Below are 18350 nucleotides of genomic sequence, written 5' to 3' on the forward strand. Positions count from 1 at the left end.
GGATGTGCTCCTGGCTCATGCCTTTGGCCATTACCTGCTCGCCTAATGACAGAGTTGGTTGATGATGTGATCGCCTGGCCACCGAACGGAGCACTGTAATTATTGATGCTCTCCTTATCTCCACACTATAAAGGGGAGTGTAATTATTGACCTCAGTGAATGGTTGTTCCTGTGATGCTCTCCCCATCTTAGTCCACACTATAAATGGGAGTGTGATCGGAAGGTCTCGCCAGAGCACTCACAAGAAGACAAAAACTGTCTGCAGTCTGCTTTGAGGATTGGACAGGGAAGAAAACAGCCGGGACATCTAAACATCCACGAAGGGGCAAGTTGTGTTTTGTTTCTGGTTGTAAGGGAAGCACCGTCTCGGACCATTTATTACCATAGAGCTGGGTCGCACGTGGCACGTTGAATGTGAGTAGTCACTGACTATCTATTTGTTAATAGTTTTGGTTGGTGAGTGTATGATTGAGCATGTTTCTTCTGTGATGAAGGCTATAGTCTTGCTAGTTGCTTTTTATAGGGGAATGTCACACAAATGAACCCTTTCACTGCCACACTGCCAAAGGGTTAACCCTTTCACTGCGACAATACAGAAGGTTAAGAATTCCAATTATGTTATGTTCTTTTCCGTGGTCCAGGAAAGTTCAGTCAATTATGTGTGAACGACGTACGTGAGCCGCTCTCTCCTACAGCCTGACGCCAGAGGAGTCGCACCCCTCACACTGGTGCTCCCAGGGGACGGGTCGATTTGGTGTTTTTATACCAACATGAGCTTTATTCTATAGCAGACAGTGTTCTCCTTTCTGAAGCAGAACATGTGCCTTTAATTAGAACATTCCCGTGAGCATCTCGGTGTCATGTAGGGCTGCCCCCCCCCCCCCCTCATAGTTGATTAACCCTTTCACTACCACACTACAGAAGGTTAACCCTTGCACTACCACACTACATACAGTCTGTAGTGTGAATGAATGGAAACTTAATTTAACAGATTGCAGAATGGGTACAATACAGTACGGCTCAATACACACAATTGTTAAGGGGATGCAGACCAGAGAAAGACTTTCATCTTGTTTACATCAGGGTCCCCCCATTTTCAATTCATAATGAATTGTAAGTAAGGGTGCAACTTGCTCCGTGCAATCCATTCTTTGTGGATCTTGCCCTGAGACTTTGTTAGTCGATTAGTGGATTTGATGCTTTTTTCACTGAAGGAACTCTGTTGACTATACTCAGTCTATATACCTATCTACTGCCTACAATTGCCTTCCACTGTAATCATAACTACCCACCCCAACCCTAGTCTACCCATATAACACTGCATGATAGCTATGTACAATTGATTGATTGATTGAATTTATTTTGATCATTCATAAATTATTTTGATCATTCATAAAAGATACATGTAAAACTGCCCACAGCAGGAATACATGCATACAACAATAACACTGTATATACCGTATATTAGGGATGCTCGATATTGGCTTTTTTACCGATACCGATATTCCGATATTGTCCAACTCTTAATTTCCGATACCGATATCAACCGATATCAACCGATACCGATATATGCAGGGTTTCCCCCCCCAAAAAACTGAATAATTTCAGGTAACTAATAATTTCACTGGATATATATATAACAAATATTGTTATTGTTTTATTTTTTTTTAAACCGATACCGATATTTTCCGATATCACATTTTACTGCCGATATCGGCCGATAATATCGGTCGGCCGATAATATCGGACATCCCTACCGTATATATATATTGATCTATATCCGTGTGAATATATCTGCATATATTCCTGCTTACATACCTGTATTACATACCACACGCATATATTATCTATCTGTATATATCCCATACCTACTCAGATTAGCATACTTACTCGAGGCGGTTTGCTTGTTACACTGTATATTGTTATGCACTTTACTGTTACCTTGCACTCTGGTTAGATGCCAGTTTATTTGTGTTGTTGTACGACGACAACGATGAATCTGATCTAACATGAACATCTCTGGTGAGCACTGCATTTAAACAGCTCCTTCTGCATTATTGCATACAGTGGAAAACTAAAATGTTACAAATTTGTCTATAGAAATCCTTTGACTATTAGACGACTGAGAATTTCTTTAGTTGAGGACAAGGAAACTATAAAAGAAGGAAGGGTCATCACGTCAGAATACCATGCTCTGCTTGGTGCCAGTTCTATTGAAGCGAATGGGAGATGTAGGCCTAAATAATACAAAAACTATACCAGCTATCTGAGGAAATATACACCAACGTATATACCATCAATCAAATGTTAGGTAGTTATTGTAAAACACTGCATGATATTAATATATGATGTTACTGTTCCACTGTGACTTGTTTACAAGATCCAGCTATAAGACATCAATTTATTATGTTGTTGTTGATTTCTCATATATCAACACATGGCAACCATTGTCTCTTCCGTTGCCATGTACAACATAATGGTTGCTACTTGCTACTGTATGTTACTGGCAGCCATGTTGGCAGAACTACACAAATATGTAATTGACTCAGTCATGTAGATATACTGTAAATCTTTTGTATATTTGTATTTTATTTTAGATCGTTTGGTAAGCACACAATCTAGTTTATTTGATTTTTTTTAAACGTTTCTTCACACCTGGTTTTAGTTTTTACTTTAGTTAAGTATAATAACCTAACTTACACTGTAAACAACAAGTTTCCATCAGCACTTTTCTCCATCATGGCATTTATTTGATACAGTGATGGTTTTATGGCTTTGTTGTGTCAACAGCAAGCTGAGCGATGCCCTTTCCTCGCTGACGCAGGGCGTAACACACGTTTATTTTGTACATTATCTAACGTTAACACGAACCTAAACTAACTTTAGATTAGTTTAGGTTCGTGTTAACGTTAGATAATGTACAAAATAAACGTATTTACGGTGCTTTTAGACGTCGCTCTTTTATTTTGAAATCCCCCGACCGGAAGTAAAAAATAATGCTTCTTTTTCTGCTTGTTATCAATGGGTTGGTTGAGAAGGGAAATTTCATCTATCTAGGGAACCTAGCTACATCCGGGGTACAATGTTGCATAGGCTGCACATCGATGTTGCAGAAGCATAAAGGCAGAGTGTCTGCAACACCGTTGCTTTGTCGATGTTGTGTTGCAGTTGCTTTGCAGTTTCTGTAGCATGCAGAGGCCTTAAGCCTAAGGCATGAACAGAGAAGAAAAGGGTCTGTATCTGCTTGTCTAACTCCAGGGTAGATGTATCTGCTTGTCTAACTCCAGGGTAGATGTATCTGCTTGTCTAACTCCAGATGGTAGATGTATCTGCTTGTCTAACTCCAGGGTAGATGTATCTGCTTGTCTAACTCCAGGGTAGATGTATCTGCTTGTCTAACTCCAGGGTAGATGTATCTGCTTGTCTAACTCCAGGGTAGATGTATCTGCTTGTCTAACTCCAGGGTAGATGTATCTGCTTGTCTAACTCCAGGGTAGATGTATCTGCTTGTCTAACTCCAGGGTAGATGTATCTGCTTGTCTAACTCCAGGGTAGATGTATCTGCTTGTCTAACTCCAGGGTAGATGTATCTGCTTGTCTAACTCCAGGGTAGATGTATCTGCTTGTCTAACTCCAGGGTAGATGTATCTGCTTGTCTAACTCCAGGGTAGATGTATCTGCTTGTCTAACTCCAGGGTAGATGTATCTGCTTGTCTAACTCCAGGGTAGATGTATCTGCTTGTCTAACTCCAGGTAGATGTATCTGCTTGTCTAACTCCAGGGTAGATGTATCTGCTTGTCTAACTCCAGGGTAGATGTATCTGCTTGTCTAACTCCAGGGTAGATGTATCTGCTTGTCTAACTCCAGGGTAGATGTATCTGCTTGTCTAACTCCAGGGTAGATGTATCTGCTTGTCTAACTCCAGGGTAGATGTATCTGCTGGTCTAACTCCAGGGTAGATGTATCTAGGGCTGGGGGCGATAAAACGATAACGATAATCATCGCGATAAATTATTTCCTCGAAATAAACATGAAACGTGGTCGCAAAGTTTCGATATATCGATTTTCCAAGCTTGGACCAAACAGTGTTCCATTCTATGCATATGATCCAGTGGCGGTAGGTTGCCCCCTGGTGGAATATAATAATCTATGGCCGTGTGTACTGCGTAGAAGAAGGTGCGCGGACTGATGACGACATCAACTCGAGACAAGACATTCAGTTTTGGTGGTTTGAAAATAATCACGCGGCATAATCACAAGGAAGAAACATTCATTCAGACTGTGTTGGATATAACAAAATGGATTTATATGGATTATGGACTTGGACACATTCATGGAGAATTCAAGCCGGGACCACAACGCTTCTCAAAGGGTTGGCTCGCTCGACACGCGACGGCTCTCCAACTCGTCTCGTAGTGACGGCTTCGTTCTGGTTCTACCGCATCAAAACAAGTGAGTCTATTAATAGCCCGTCGCGCCGGGCATAAGAAGTTAATTAAACTTGACAGAAATGTATATCGACGATAATTATCGATATCAAGTTATATGAAAATAATTGTATTTTTATCACGATAACGTTTTTGGCCATATCGCCCAGCCCTAGATGTATCTGCTTGTCTAACTCCAGGGTAGATGGCAAATAAGCACATTTCCCAAAAAGTTGGCGTGTTCCTTTAAGTTGTGTGTGAGGGGTGAGGAGAGTCAGACCTGTGTGAGGGGTGAGGAGAGTCAGACCTGTGTGAGGGGTGAGGAGAGTCAGACCTGTGTGAGGAGAGTCAGACCTGTGTGAGGAGAGTCAGACCTGTGTGAGGGGTGAGGAGAGTCAGACCTGTGTGAGGGGTGAGGAGAGTCAGACCTGTGTGAGGAGAGTCAGACCTGGGTGAGGAGAGTCAGACCTGTGTGAGGGGTGAGGAGAGTCAGACCTGGGTGAGGGGTGAGGAGAGTCACACCTGTGTGAGGAGAGTCAGACCTGTGTGAGGAGAGTCAGACCTGTGTGAGGAGAGTCAGACCTGTGTGAGGAGAGTCAGACCTGTGTGAGGAGAGTCAGACCTGTGTGAGGAGAGTCAGACCTGGGTGAGGAGAGTCAGACCTGGGTGAGGAGAGTCAGACCTGTGTGAGGAGAGTCAGACCTGTGTGAGGAGAGTCAGACCTGTGTGAGGAGAGTCAGACCTGTGTGAGGAGAGTCAGACCTGTGTGAGGAGAGTCAGACCTGTGTGAGGAGAGTCACACCTGTGTGAGGAGAGTCAGACCTGTGTGAGGGGTGAGGAGAGTCAGACCTGTGTGAGGAGAGTCAGACCTGTGTGAGGAGAGTCAGACCTGTGTGAGGAGAGTCAGACCTGTGTGAGGGGTGAGGAGAGTCAGACCTGTGTGAGGGGTGAGGAGAGTCAGACCTGTGTGAGGGGTGAGGAGAGTCAGACCTGTGTGAGGAGAGTCAGACCTGTGTGAGGGGTGAGGAGAGTCAGACCTGTGTGAGGGGTGAGGAGAGTCAGACCTGTGTGAGGAGAGTCAGACCTGTGTGAGGAGAGTCAGACCTGTGTGAGGAGAGTCAGACCTGTGTGAGGAGAGTCAGACCTGTGTGAGGGGTGAGGAGAGTCAGACCTGTGTGAGGGGTGAGGAGAGTCAGACCTGTGTGAGGAGAGTCAGACCTGTGTGAGGAGAGTCAGACCTGTGTGAGGAGAGTCAGACCTGTGTGAGGAGAGTCAGACCTGTGTGAGGGGTGAGGAGAGTCAGACCTGGGTGAGGGGTGAGGGGTGAGGAGAGTCAGACCTGTGTGAGGAGAGTCAGACCTGTGTGAGGGGTGAGGAGAGTCAGACCTGTGTGAGGGGTGAGGGGTGAGGAGAGTCAGACCTGTGTGGGCCTAATCCTCTCTGTCTTTGGACCTTTGAGGAGTTCCTGAGAAGCCTTCGCTTTTCTACACGTCAGCTGATGAAGGAGAGAGAGAGAGAGAGAGAGAGAATACCAAAACGATTGATACCTTACTTTGCTGAGTTATGTGTGCTGTGTGAGCCAATGGGAGGTGTTGTTACATTTTGGATCAGAAGAAATGGTTTAACATGGAACAAACATGTTTATTTGCTCACCGACACTGATATGATATGGTATGATACTATACTTAGGTATCACAATTTGGTGTGACACTGTCATTTGATGGCAGATTTCGATGCCACAGCATTTTTCGATACTATTGCAGCAATTCGATCGACACCATAGAAGTATAACATTTCGATAACCAGCCCTACAATTAACACATTCATTGTCTCTTGTATTTGCTATTATAGTTGATATACCAATAGGAAACTATCATTAGGCATTGGGCTGTGCTTTGTAACATGTATTGTATCTGGCACATTCTCCCAAAATCACCAAGAACCAGTGATGCGTTTTTCACTTCACATCGAGAATGTTTTTGTTTTTGAATTTACATTCGACTGGCACTGGCAGTTTGATATTCAAATGAAATACAAATATTAAAATGAATTCCGACAGCCCTAGATTCTACAACACACCACACCACACCCACACACACACACACACACACACGTCACACCACACCACACCCACACACGCACACACACACGTCACACCACACCACACCCACACACACACACACACACACGTCACACGCACACACACACACGCACACACACACAGAGAGACAGTGATGGTCATGTCTCTGTTATCAGAGTGGAAGTAGCACAGGCCGCCCTGACATCAGCAGGCTGACAGGCTGACAGGCCGCCCTGACATCAGCAGGCTGACAGGCTGACAGGCCGCCCTGACATCAGGCTGACAGGCTTCACTTTGAAAGCCATCCCAGTCAAATGTTCAAGTTTCTTTATTAGTTGTCATACAGAAGTACAGAATACTTTTATACAAAATGCTTCTTTCTGTTTCGCTCCAGAGACTGTGCTAGGCAAAAATAGATAATAAAAATAAGTATAGCAAAAAAGTATAAAATAGAAGTCGAGTACGTAGACAAACATTTTCAGTATATACATATATACAATGTTCAATGTAGAGTAGAAGTAACTGAGTTACCATACTATACAGTGCAAAGCAGAAGTGGGATGAGGTACAATTTAGGTACAATATAATTTACAGTAAGGTGTAATGAGGTATGGGTTGTAGTGCAAATTCTTTACCGATAAATATAAGGTGTGCTTAGGTGTGCTAAAGTGGTTAAAGTGGGTGCTGCAGTGAGTTGTTTGTTTAAAGTGAGTGTGTACATGTGGATGTGTGTGCTGTGAGTGCATTTGATGGTTGTTACATAGTGTTATTGTTCGTTGAGCATCCTGATGGCCTGGGGATAGAAGCTTCTTCTGAGTCTTTCTGTGCTTGCCATGAGACTCCTGTCTGCCTTGCTTTGGCCATGGCCGCACCGAGGTGGTTGCATCCATAGATATATATAAAGGCTAGATGACTCACCTGCACTGCTGGCCAATGGAGACCGACGTTGCCACATGGTGGCCATCTTGCCACAGGCAGCACACCCACTCATAACATGAATGTCTATGGTGCATGTACTATTGAAATAACCATAGCTTGCTCGATTTTCAACCGATTTTCAAAAATCATACTGCATACTTATAATGAAATTTCATATACAAATTATTTCAACATGTCCAAGCATGTCATAAACCAAACCGTTTGTAAATCGGTTGAAAATTTAGCACGCTATGGTTATTTCAATAGTAACATGCACCATAGACATTCATGTTATGAGTGGGCGTGTTGCCTGTGGCAAGATGGCCGCCGGTGAACTACGCTGGAGACTCGGCCTTGCACCATCTAGTCATATATATCTATGGTTGCACCGAGGGGAAACGCTGTTTTGTTTCACTGCAAAGTAGAGGACTCACCGCATCTCCTCCAGTGCTTTATTGTAGCCCAAGTCAGTGTTATATTATAGCAGTGTGCCTTCCGGAGTGAAGGAGTTGTTTTAGAAACCTGAGTGTAGATGCTTCCTTTGTAGCCAAGTCCCAGCTCTCGCTGTAGCCAAGGCAATGCAGTCGAAGGCAGCAGCATTTAAATAGCCTGGTCCCCAGTCAGCTTGTAAGATTGGCTATTACTAAGCCAGTCTTAATAGAGTTCACAAAGACATTCCACCTACAGTTGCTACTTGCTACGAGGCACGCCAGGTCAGTGATTGGTGTATCGCTACATGAAACACAATTCCAAGGCAGACCTGATTTATCAGGAGCTGGGGAATCAATTGTAGAACAAGAGAAGATGGCAACACGAGACCTGCAGGCCCAGAAGCTAATTCCTTTTAGTTTGAGGGGGGGTGTAGGTTGATTAGGCTAAAATGATCACATTCTATTTTAAATTAAAGGGGACATGCACTATTTGGGCAACTTTACACAATTCCTGTGAGTCTATAGAACACATCTGTAAAGTTTTTTTCCAAAAAAATTCATTGTTTTATATTTTTAATCAAGTACTCAAAAGCAACATTTTTCAACTTCAAGATTTCAAGCTGTTTTGGCTGGGCTCCGCCCATAAGCGCTTTGAGTGACAGTCACCCACAGTCTGCGACTGGCAGACAGAGATAGAGAGATAGAGGGAGAGGGACACGGAGCATTTACACACAACATGGACTGGGAGTGACTGACATGCGAGTGCTCCCAGGGAGAAGACTCACACAGCCCCACGGGCCGGTCCAGGTTGTGTGTGTGTAAATGTGTGTGTGCTTCCCTGCGCGCCCGTCCAGGTTGTGTGTGTGTACATTTGTGTGTGCTTCCCTGCGCACCCGTCCAGGTTGTGTGTGTGTACATGTGTGTGTGCTTCCCTGCGCGCCCGTCCAGGTTGTGTGTGTGTGTACATTTGTGTGTGCTTCCCTGCGCACCCGTCCAGGTTGTGTGTGTGTACATTTGTGTGTGCTTCCCCGCTCGCCGGTCCAGGTTGTGTGTAGGGGTGGGAATCACCAGTTTCATCATGATACGATACGATATCGATTCTTTGGACAACGATATTTTCCGATATCACAAAGTCTGCCACGATACGATACGGTTCGATTCAGGTGCCTCCGATCGATATGAGACTATATTATATGCCCATTTAACACAATCAGTAACATTTAAATCAACAAAAAAAAAGGCAATGGAAATATCATTTGACATTTTTATTTTTGATCTCTTCCAGACATTTAAATGAAAAACAATCTATTGTTTTTAATACAAATAGACCTGTGTTTGTTTCCCTGACACAAGCTCCTGTCCCTCTCTCTCTCTCCCTCTCTATCTCTCTCTCCCTCTCTTTCGCTCGCTCGTTCTCTGCCTCTCTCTGTCAAAACCCGCTTGAGTAAGTGTCTGGTATTTCCACTCGCTCTGCTGTTGCGCTACAACCATAGAGGGGGCGTTACTTAGAGCTGCCGCGATTACCGCATTACCGCGGTATCGCTGTTACATCACGGCCACCGCAGAGTAGGCTGAATACCGCGTCACCGCTGTTTTTTATAATAATAATAATAATTTACCCTCCTCTCGTTGGGCTTGCGGCTCTGCAGATATACCCTACTCGTCTATCGAGGTTCCAAGCGACCCTATTGGGTACCAGAAAAGTCACGTGAAACATTGCAGACCACTGATTGGTCAGAAGAGAGACGCGTCACACGTTTTTACGTCCTGAATGTCAGTTCATCACAACAGCTAATAACGTTAGCTTTAACTCTCCGCCGGAGTGGACTATCATCACTCTTCAGGAGTACTAAACGAGACATAATGATTTTACTGTCTGCAACAAATGTTATAATAAAAGCCCTTCATTCTATACACTTGTCTGATTGAAAACTTTATTAACAGACCGCAGAATGGGACATCTCGGCACGCTCTGAGCAAAGAAAGGAACTGAGATATGAATAGAGTATTGCTTGCTATGGTCCGGTAAATACGCTGATGTTATTGAACGCATAACTATATAATGTCAATGCCACAAAACGAATGCCTTTATTATAAAGTAGTAACTTTATAGTAATAATAATAAGAAAGGGTCGGGGGGGTGCCCGCGACACCGAGTGAACTGCGCATCCGTGTTTCACTTTCAATAACTAATGCGTGCTTGCCGAATCCCAAACAATATTCATGCTGCAAAGTCATCCTCTAAAGATAGACATTTAGACTAGAGGCAGGCTATATGCTATAAAGAGTAGACTACTACTAAAAAAAAAAAATGCATTCAAACTTTTTATTTAATTTTTTGTGTGCGTGCGGTAAAAACCGCGGCGGTAGGAAATATTTTGCAAATTTGTGCGATAAGGAAATAATCAATACCGCGGCAGCTCTAGCGTTACTGCAGATCAGCTCCTTGCTACGTCGCATTCCGAGTCAAATCAGAATGACCTAATTCACTGGGGGAGGAGATTGTCTCAACTGAATTAGAGCAATCTGCCAATATGGTAATTGGAGAAACAGACCCACTAGGGGTGTAACGGTACACAAAAACGACGGTCCGGTACGTACCTCGGTTTGAAAGTCACGGTTCACGGTTCATTCCGGTACAGTGGGGGGGGGGGGGGGGGTTTGCAGAACGTGGCTTTCCATGTTCCACTCGGGGGTGACGTAGTGTGACGTTACTGTTAAGTAGCTCTCGGTAGCTCGGGATGTCCACCCATCGGTAGTGAGAGCGATAGCAGATGCCTTGGATAAGTCGTGGACATCTGTAGCGTGTGCTTGTTTATACAGAGCTGGTATGACTTGCTGGCTGAAATACGTACGAGAGGGAACTACGTAGCGGTGCTCTATTACTTTTAGCATGTCAGGGCTCTACGCTAACCTTTTTCACTAGGGGCACAGGTGCTCCTAAATGAAAAAAGTTAGGAGCACACAAAGAAATTTAGGAGCACCCAAAAATATTTAGGAGCACAGTGAAAATATTTCAAGTAAAAGAGTTTTTTTCTTTTTCAAAAATAAATGTATATTTGTACTGTGCGTGCATGTGTGTAAATTAGCTCTTGCTACAACCCTGCATGTTTACATTTTGTATTTTGTACTTGATGTTCATTAACATGTGCTGTCCCTATCAAATAAACTATCAAATCAAACTACTGCTACAAAAGTAACAGTCACTTAACTTTAGCTTTTGCCCCTTTTATGCATACAATGCCTATGTTTTGGCTGTGTTGCTCTTCTAGAGAAATAATCCTTTCATGGTTGCCTATTGAAATACTGTACACCTCCAGTACAGAAACATTGTTTATGAGTTTGTGTGTCAGGTAGACGGGCATTAAAGCGTTCCGTCTTGGGACGGATATCCGTCCATTTGATTTGGAGATTCCGTCATTTGATTTGGAGTCGTGACGGATTTTAACCTGAGCCAATCAGAGGCGTCAAATATCCTTTTTTCCCCTACCGCGGCCGCACCAAACAGTCATTTGCGAGCAATCGGCAAATTCTCAGGCAAATGCAACCAACCAGAAGGCGAGATTGTTCGGAGTTTACAGCCCTTTCACCCGCCTCCGCTGTGCTCAGCACCAATGGGAAGCGCCCATTTTGAGACTCTCTAGCGTCTAGCTCTACTCGCGAGTAAACTTGACTCATCAACACCATGCGGCAACTTTTTACGAGACCGTAAGTTCATTTGACTTATTCTAGTCTAAAGAAACGTATATATTACTATTGCTATTGATAAATCTAGGTAACGTGAATGCCACAAAACGAATGCCTTTTGTTAATCAGAACGTTATTTACGCGACAAGCAGTGTGTTGTTGTCGTTGTTGTTGTTGTTGGTGGTGTTTCGTGTGTGTGCTTGCGCCGCTCGCTTTCTGATAAATGTATGAATGTTGATAAATCTAGATAACGTTAATGCCACAAAACGAATGACTTTGTTAATCAGAACGTTATTTGCGGTATCAATTGTTTTTAAGCTCAATAAACGTCTTTCTCCCATTTGTCCGGGAGATCTCTGGGTAACAGTACTGTATATTTGCATATCATATATGTCACAAATGTAACATTACTATATACCTGTATGTCATGTATGTCACTATGAATTGAAAACGGGGGACCCTGATGTAAACAAGACGAACGTCTTTCTCTGGTCTGCATCCCCTTAACAATTGTGTGTATTGAGCTGTACTGTATTGTACCCATTCTGCAATCTGTTAAATATTGATTGATTGTTATTAACAGATTGCAGAATGGGTACAGTACAGCTCAATACACACAATTGTTAAGGGGATGCAGACCAGAGAAAGACTTTCGTCTTGTTTACATCAGGGTCCCCCATTTTCAGTTCATCATAACATATATGACACACATGACATACAGATAGACAATACTGCTACATCTATACATTTATGACATACCAGATTTACAAATACAGTAGCCTATTGTTTGTTTGTGATACAAAAATAGTCTAAAAAGAGTATATACATTTGACGAAGAAACTGTACATTGGAGGTGGTTGGGTGGGATGGGGGGGGGGTTGTAACTATACATTGGATTATCGACAAAACCTTACTTGGTCCCAAGAAGAGGGTCTCGTGTATTAAATAAAGTTTTCATTCATTCATTCACTCTGGATCTTGTAAATCCAGTAGCAATACACACAATTGTTAAGGGGATGTAGACCAGAGAAAGGCGTTTGTCTTGTTTACATCATCAGGGTCCCCCATTTTCAATTCATAGTGACATTTATGACATACACAACATACACATGACATCATGACATTTATGACATAGGGACATACATGCCTTACAGGTATATAGTAATAGTACTGTTACATTTGTCACATATACGATATGCAAATATACAGTACTGTTACCCAGAGATCCTAACAGTAAATATATACATATGATGAGGAGGAGACTGTACATTAGGAGGGGGTGAGTGAGTGGGTGGTAAATAAATATATACAAACGGTGGGGAGGAGACTGTCCATTGTTGTTGTGGCATAATTGCGAAACGTGTTTAGTCCCTTGTTTGTATGATAACAAGCCATTTAGTTCATGGTTCAAAGTGGGGAGGGGTGCTAGCTCGCCATCAATCAGAAGCTAGCCACAAGACTTGCATTCACGCTCTCCAGCACACAACAGTAGGGTCTCTATAGTCACAGTCAGGACAGTAGGCTCGCTCTACAAGTAGGCTCCCTTAAAACGCTAACGCTATTAAAAAAAAAATACAGTAGAGGTTAAAATAAGAATATGACTTGGCCAGAAAAAAAGTTCAGTCAGGAGATTTTTTTTTGCTTTAATCCCTGGGTAGACCATTGATTGACAGTCGAGTCTGCCAATTATGTCACACCGCTTGCACTCATTAGAATTGATTATCGCAATTTGAATGTGTACACAGTGTTATGTTGTTATCATGTCCGTTACAGTCAACACGTTATGATTAACAAAGCAAGGCATTCGTTTTGTTGCATTAACGTTATATTACTATTGCTATCGCTAAATCTAGGTGTTCTAAAATATATTGCTATTGGTAAGACTAGAAGTTACATGTCTCGGGAAACTCTCGCATATCGCAATGGTGGTGTTTCAGGAAGTAAACAAGCCAAATGAGAGCTTCCGATTGGTCATTTGCTTTCTTTCTCATGAAACCAGTCACGTCACTCTACTGTGATTGGACCGTTGGCTTGAGTGCAATGTGGGACTTGTAGTTTTTTAACGATTCTCGCGGCGGAGGAAAAAAAAGACGAGAGAGGCTGTAATCTGTACTCGCACAGCGTGCGCGCAATTGATTTTTACGGTTCGCACACACATATTTTTAGGGGCATATGCGAGCAATTTGGTCGCACTGTAGAGCCCTGCATGTGCTTAAACCCAGTGTTCTCGACAACGGAGTATGATCGCAGATCTGCTGCTATAAAAACACCTATGGCGTTTGTTATTGCTTTGGCCCGGTCTGAATTAATAGCGAGAAGATGCTGCTTGAATGCCACGGGGAGCTGGGTTTGCACTAGGGTCTGTTTCTTCCTTGTACCAGTGATATTCACATTCGGGTGATGCCGTTTCAAATGCATGATAAAGTTCGACGTACTGCCAGCGGCATACCCGATCTCAGTTGAACAATGCCGGCATGTAGCTTTAGTGCGATCCACCTGTCTTTGTCCATTGCTGTAGTTAACTGGGAATCCGAAATGATCCCAAAGGGGAGACTTGAATGTTGTGGGAGCATCTTCTAGCTCTGGCTTGTCAGTTAGTATTGCACCCGCCATACTAAGGCTAATATGCTATGCTGAATTACAGCTACCGTTCAGCGTGGCTGCGTGGGATGAACAAACAACATCCGGTTAGTTGTGCATGTTTATATTTGGGACGGGGGGATTTAAGTTCGGCAAAAAAAGGTTCCGTACCGTTGCAATCGTTCGGTGCACAGCGCGTACTGTACCGGAGGACCACATTGAGGCGGTACAGTACGGATATGTGTACCGTTACACCCCTAAGACCCATTGATACTAACCCCCATTGCTATAAAACAATGCTAAACACTGGAAAAGGCCATTTATAAGTTAATGCCATATTTCTGTTCGACATTGAATTGTTTATATCACCAGAGTTTCTTTTCAGCTTGGGATTGATGAACCCAGATTAGTAACTTCTCATCCTGGACTCACAGGCTCATTGAAACATACCGTTGTTTTGTGAGGAGGACCCACTAGAGTAGACACCCACTAGAGTCCTGATCCCTAGTTTAAAGGAAAACTCCAACATTTTGGGAAATTAGCTTATTTGCCATCTACCCTGGAGTTAGACAAGAAGATACCCTTTTTCTTCTCGGCTGCACGATTTTGGGAAATAATGTAATTGCGATTTTTCTGACAGATATTGCGATTGCGATTACATTTATAATTTTTTTTAAGCAGCCCCACAGAGGTTTATTGTAAAATGCGGCTTGCATCTGGCCTACGCGGTGGGTCTGTTCGGGACACCGAGTCTGAAAATGTTTCTTTTTACTATCATGTAGACTATTCTGCTTTGTGTTTTTGTGTTTACATGTGATGTATTGTATATTGTATACATGCACAATTGCACATTTATTATGTTCTTGTGTGATGTATCGCACATGTTATTGCTGTGTGATGTATTGCAACTGTTATTGCTGTCATCTTGGCCAGGTCTCCCTTGCAAAGGAGATCTTGTATCTCAATGGGACTTCCTGGTTAAAAAAGAAAATAAAAAAATTATTGCAGGCGTGGCGATTTGATAATTGCATCATTCCAAATCGCGATTTCGATTAAAAAACTATTCATCGTGCAGCCCTACTGTGCATGCATGCAGTAGGAGTAGGAAGACGCGCACCGCTAGCCTAGCTTAGCGTCAAGTCACTGGAAGTAGGTTCCTCCATTAGCCTAGTTCCCAACGTCTTCCTACTCCTACTGCATGCACAGAGAAGAAAAAGGTATGCATCTTCTTGTCTAACTCCAGGGTAGATGGCAAATAAGCTAATTTCCCAAAATGTTGGTATTCCTTTAAGAAATGGCAAAGAAACTGAAATAGACTCAAGAGTGGCATCTCAAGACACAACTACCGGTTAAATCCACTTCACAGTAAACTCTTGTTTGCGTTTACCAACTCATGAAATACAGATACACTTAGGGCTAAATCCACAAAGAATGGATTGCATGGAGCAAGTTGCACCCTTACTTAAAATGCATTATGAATTGAAAATGGGGGACCCTGATGTAAACAAGACGAAAGTACTTTGTTCAACTTTGTCAGTGCTGTAAAGTTTAAACCTTTTTAAATCTTAGACAAACAAAACACTTTGCTTTCTTTTTTTAAACTTAAATTTTTATTAACAGTTTTTAGACAGACAGCACTTACAAAAAATAAATAATAAAAAAAAAGAAACTAGCATCACAATAAAAACAAAAAGAAAAAACAGTGCATATAAATATTTACATGTGTATCATGGTTAGTTGTCTGGTTCCCCTACAGTTGTTTTCTAGGTATTTGATACGAAGGCTGATTGTGTATCTCCCTTAAACAGGCATAAACAGGTAATTCCTACTCAAAGATGATAAATGCTGACTAAGGCTTGTATGTGTGATCTGGGTCCAGAGACCCTCCTTGAGCTTCTTTCTTCCCTTATCCTTCGTCCTTTTTTTTTTTTTTTTTTTTTTTTTCTCTTGTTTATTAACTTTCACTTTGCCTTTTGGTTCACCCATACACAAACCACATCATCCCTGAATATTTAATATCACACCGTTAAACAGACGTAAATAATAAGGTATAAAAACATTCAGCAATTGTAATATCCCAAAAAACAAAATAGAAAATACTAACTAAAGCACAGGTGTGTGACATGGGTTCATAGACCCTCCTTGAACATCTTTCCTCCTTTACCCTTCGCCCTCTTGTGTTGCATTTGGTTCTTCCTCTGTGATGTCGTTCTCGTTCCTTTTATAATCCTCCCACTTTCCCCATCTTTCCCCAAATTTCTCTTCCTGTAACCTCAGCATGTGTGTTATCCTTTCCATATCCTGTATTTCTTCCACTATTCCTACCCATTGTGCTATTGTCGGTGGGTCTTCTTTGTACCACAGTCTCGTTATTGCTTTTCTGGCCGCTATCAACATTATCTTTATTAAATTTTTGTCCCCCCCTTGTATTCCCTCGTGTGTCAGGTCTCCTAAGTAAAGCACCAGTCCTGTTTGTGGTAGCCCGTATCCTAATATTCTGATCATTGCTTCCCCTATCTCCTCCCAATACCCCTTCAGCTTCTGACATCCCCAGAATATGTGCGTGTGATTTGCCCCCTCCTTCCCACACATCCTCCAGCATGCTCTTTGTGTTGGTGCATATTTTCCCTTCAGCTCTGGGGTTATAAAGAATCTGATTATGTTTTTCCATCCAAATTCTTTCCATATTCTCGATCCTGTTGTTGAATGTTGTACCTCGCATATGTTCCCCCATTCCTTCCCTGTTATTCCTATCTCTAGTTCTCTCTCCCATTTCTCCCTTATATAATCGGTCGTGTGTCCCTTGCTGGTCATTATAGCCCGGTATATTGCTGATATTACTCTTCCTTGCCCCCCTTCGTATGCCCATACTATCATCTTTATTATTCCATTCTGTTCTTCGTCTTTGGCCCCCATTATTTCTTTGTTGTAGTAGTCTCTAACCTGTAGATATCTGAAGTGGTCCCTGTTTTCTAGTCCAAATTTCTCCTTTAATTTTTGTAGTGTCTGCATTTCCCCCTTCTCTATCATTTTGCATATCGCTGTTGCCCCCCCCCTCTCCCACCTTCTGAATCCATGGTCTAACCTCCCTGGTTTGAATCTCTTGTCATGTGCTACCCATCTCAGGACCCCTGACTGCTTCTCCAATTTGTGTGTTTTTACTACTCTGTTCCATATGGTCAAGGTGCATTTGGTGATTGGATCTAATAGTCCCTCTTTTTCTTTAAATAGTTCCCCATCTCCCACCAGAGCTTGTACCTTGTATCCCTCCCCTTCTTTTTCAATGTCTTTCCATCTTGCCTCATATCTGTCGTTACACCAGCACGTCACTGCTCTCAGTTGTGCTGCATAGTAATAATCTTGTAGGCTGGGTACTGCCATCCCTCCCTCTTCCTTTGGTAGTTGTAGTGTTTTATATCTGACCCGTGGTCTTCTCCCCGCCCATATGAACCTCGATATCAGTCTGTCCCACTCCCTGAATTGATTCTGTGGTATTTGTATCGGTAGTGACTGGAATAGGTACAGTAACCTTGATAGTATGTTCATTTTAATGACCTCTATTCTTGAATTGAAGTCCAAGGGCATAACTGTCCATCTCTCTAAGTCTCTCTTGATGTTCTGATTTATCTGTGTATAATTCGCCTCAAACAGTTTCTCCACCCCTCTCGTGATGTTCACCCCTAAGTATTTAATCTTGTCCATGTCCCATCTTATCCCGTACTGTTCTCTAATTTCCGTCGTTGGAGAATAGTTCCATGCTAAGGTCTGTGTCTTTGTCACGTTTAGTTTGTATCCTGAGTAGTGGCCATATTCCTTCAGTAGATCCATCAGTGCCGGGAAGCTCTTTTCTGGTTGCCTCATGTATACTATCACGTCGTCTGCAAATAGGCCTAGTTTATATTCCGTTCCCTTTATCCTTACTCCCTTGATGTCCTCGGTCTGTCTGATCAGTTGTGCCAGTGGTTCTATGAAAACGGCGAAGAGCGTCGGTGAGAGACAACATCCCTGTCTGGTAGCCCTCTCTAATCTGATTCTATCCGTCAAGCTGCCATTCACCTTAACCCTCGCTGTCGGTTCTTGATATAGCGCCTTGATCATCTTCATCGCCCTCCCGTTCAGTCCGAACCTCATCAATGTTTTATATAAAAATGTCCAGCTCACACTGTCGAACGCTTTTTCTGCATCTAGGCTAATCAGTACTGCGCTACCCCCTTGTTTTTGTATCT

At 42.8% G+C, this 18350-nt stretch overlaps 1 protein-coding gene across 1 annotated transcript in view; it reads right to left on the reverse strand.

Annotated features, from left to right (window-relative positions):
* LOC311248910 (metal cation symporter ZIP14-like) overlaps window positions 1-18350 on the reverse strand; it is a gene marked incomplete at both ends in the record, with an annotated part of 131872 nt that overhangs the window by 28069 nt on the left and 85453 nt on the right. The window contains 6 exons of the mRNA XM_084338139.1: window positions 4709-4762; window positions 4897-4950; window positions 5251-5277; window positions 5365-5418; window positions 5573-5646; window positions 5734-5787. Of these exons, the coding sequence (XP_084194265.1) occupies window positions 4709-4762; window positions 4897-4950; window positions 5251-5277; window positions 5365-5418; window positions 5573-5646; window positions 5734-5787 (317 nt within the window). The remainder of the gene's footprint in view (window positions 1-4708; window positions 4763-4896; window positions 4951-5250; window positions 5278-5364; window positions 5419-5572; window positions 5647-5733; window positions 5788-18350) is intronic.

This window comes from Notolepis coatsorum, assembly GCF_963971535.1.
Source record: "Notolepis coatsorum genome assembly, chromosome: 1".
NCBI lineage: Eukaryota > Metazoa > Chordata > Actinopteri > Aulopiformes > Paralepididae > Notolepis > Notolepis coatsorum.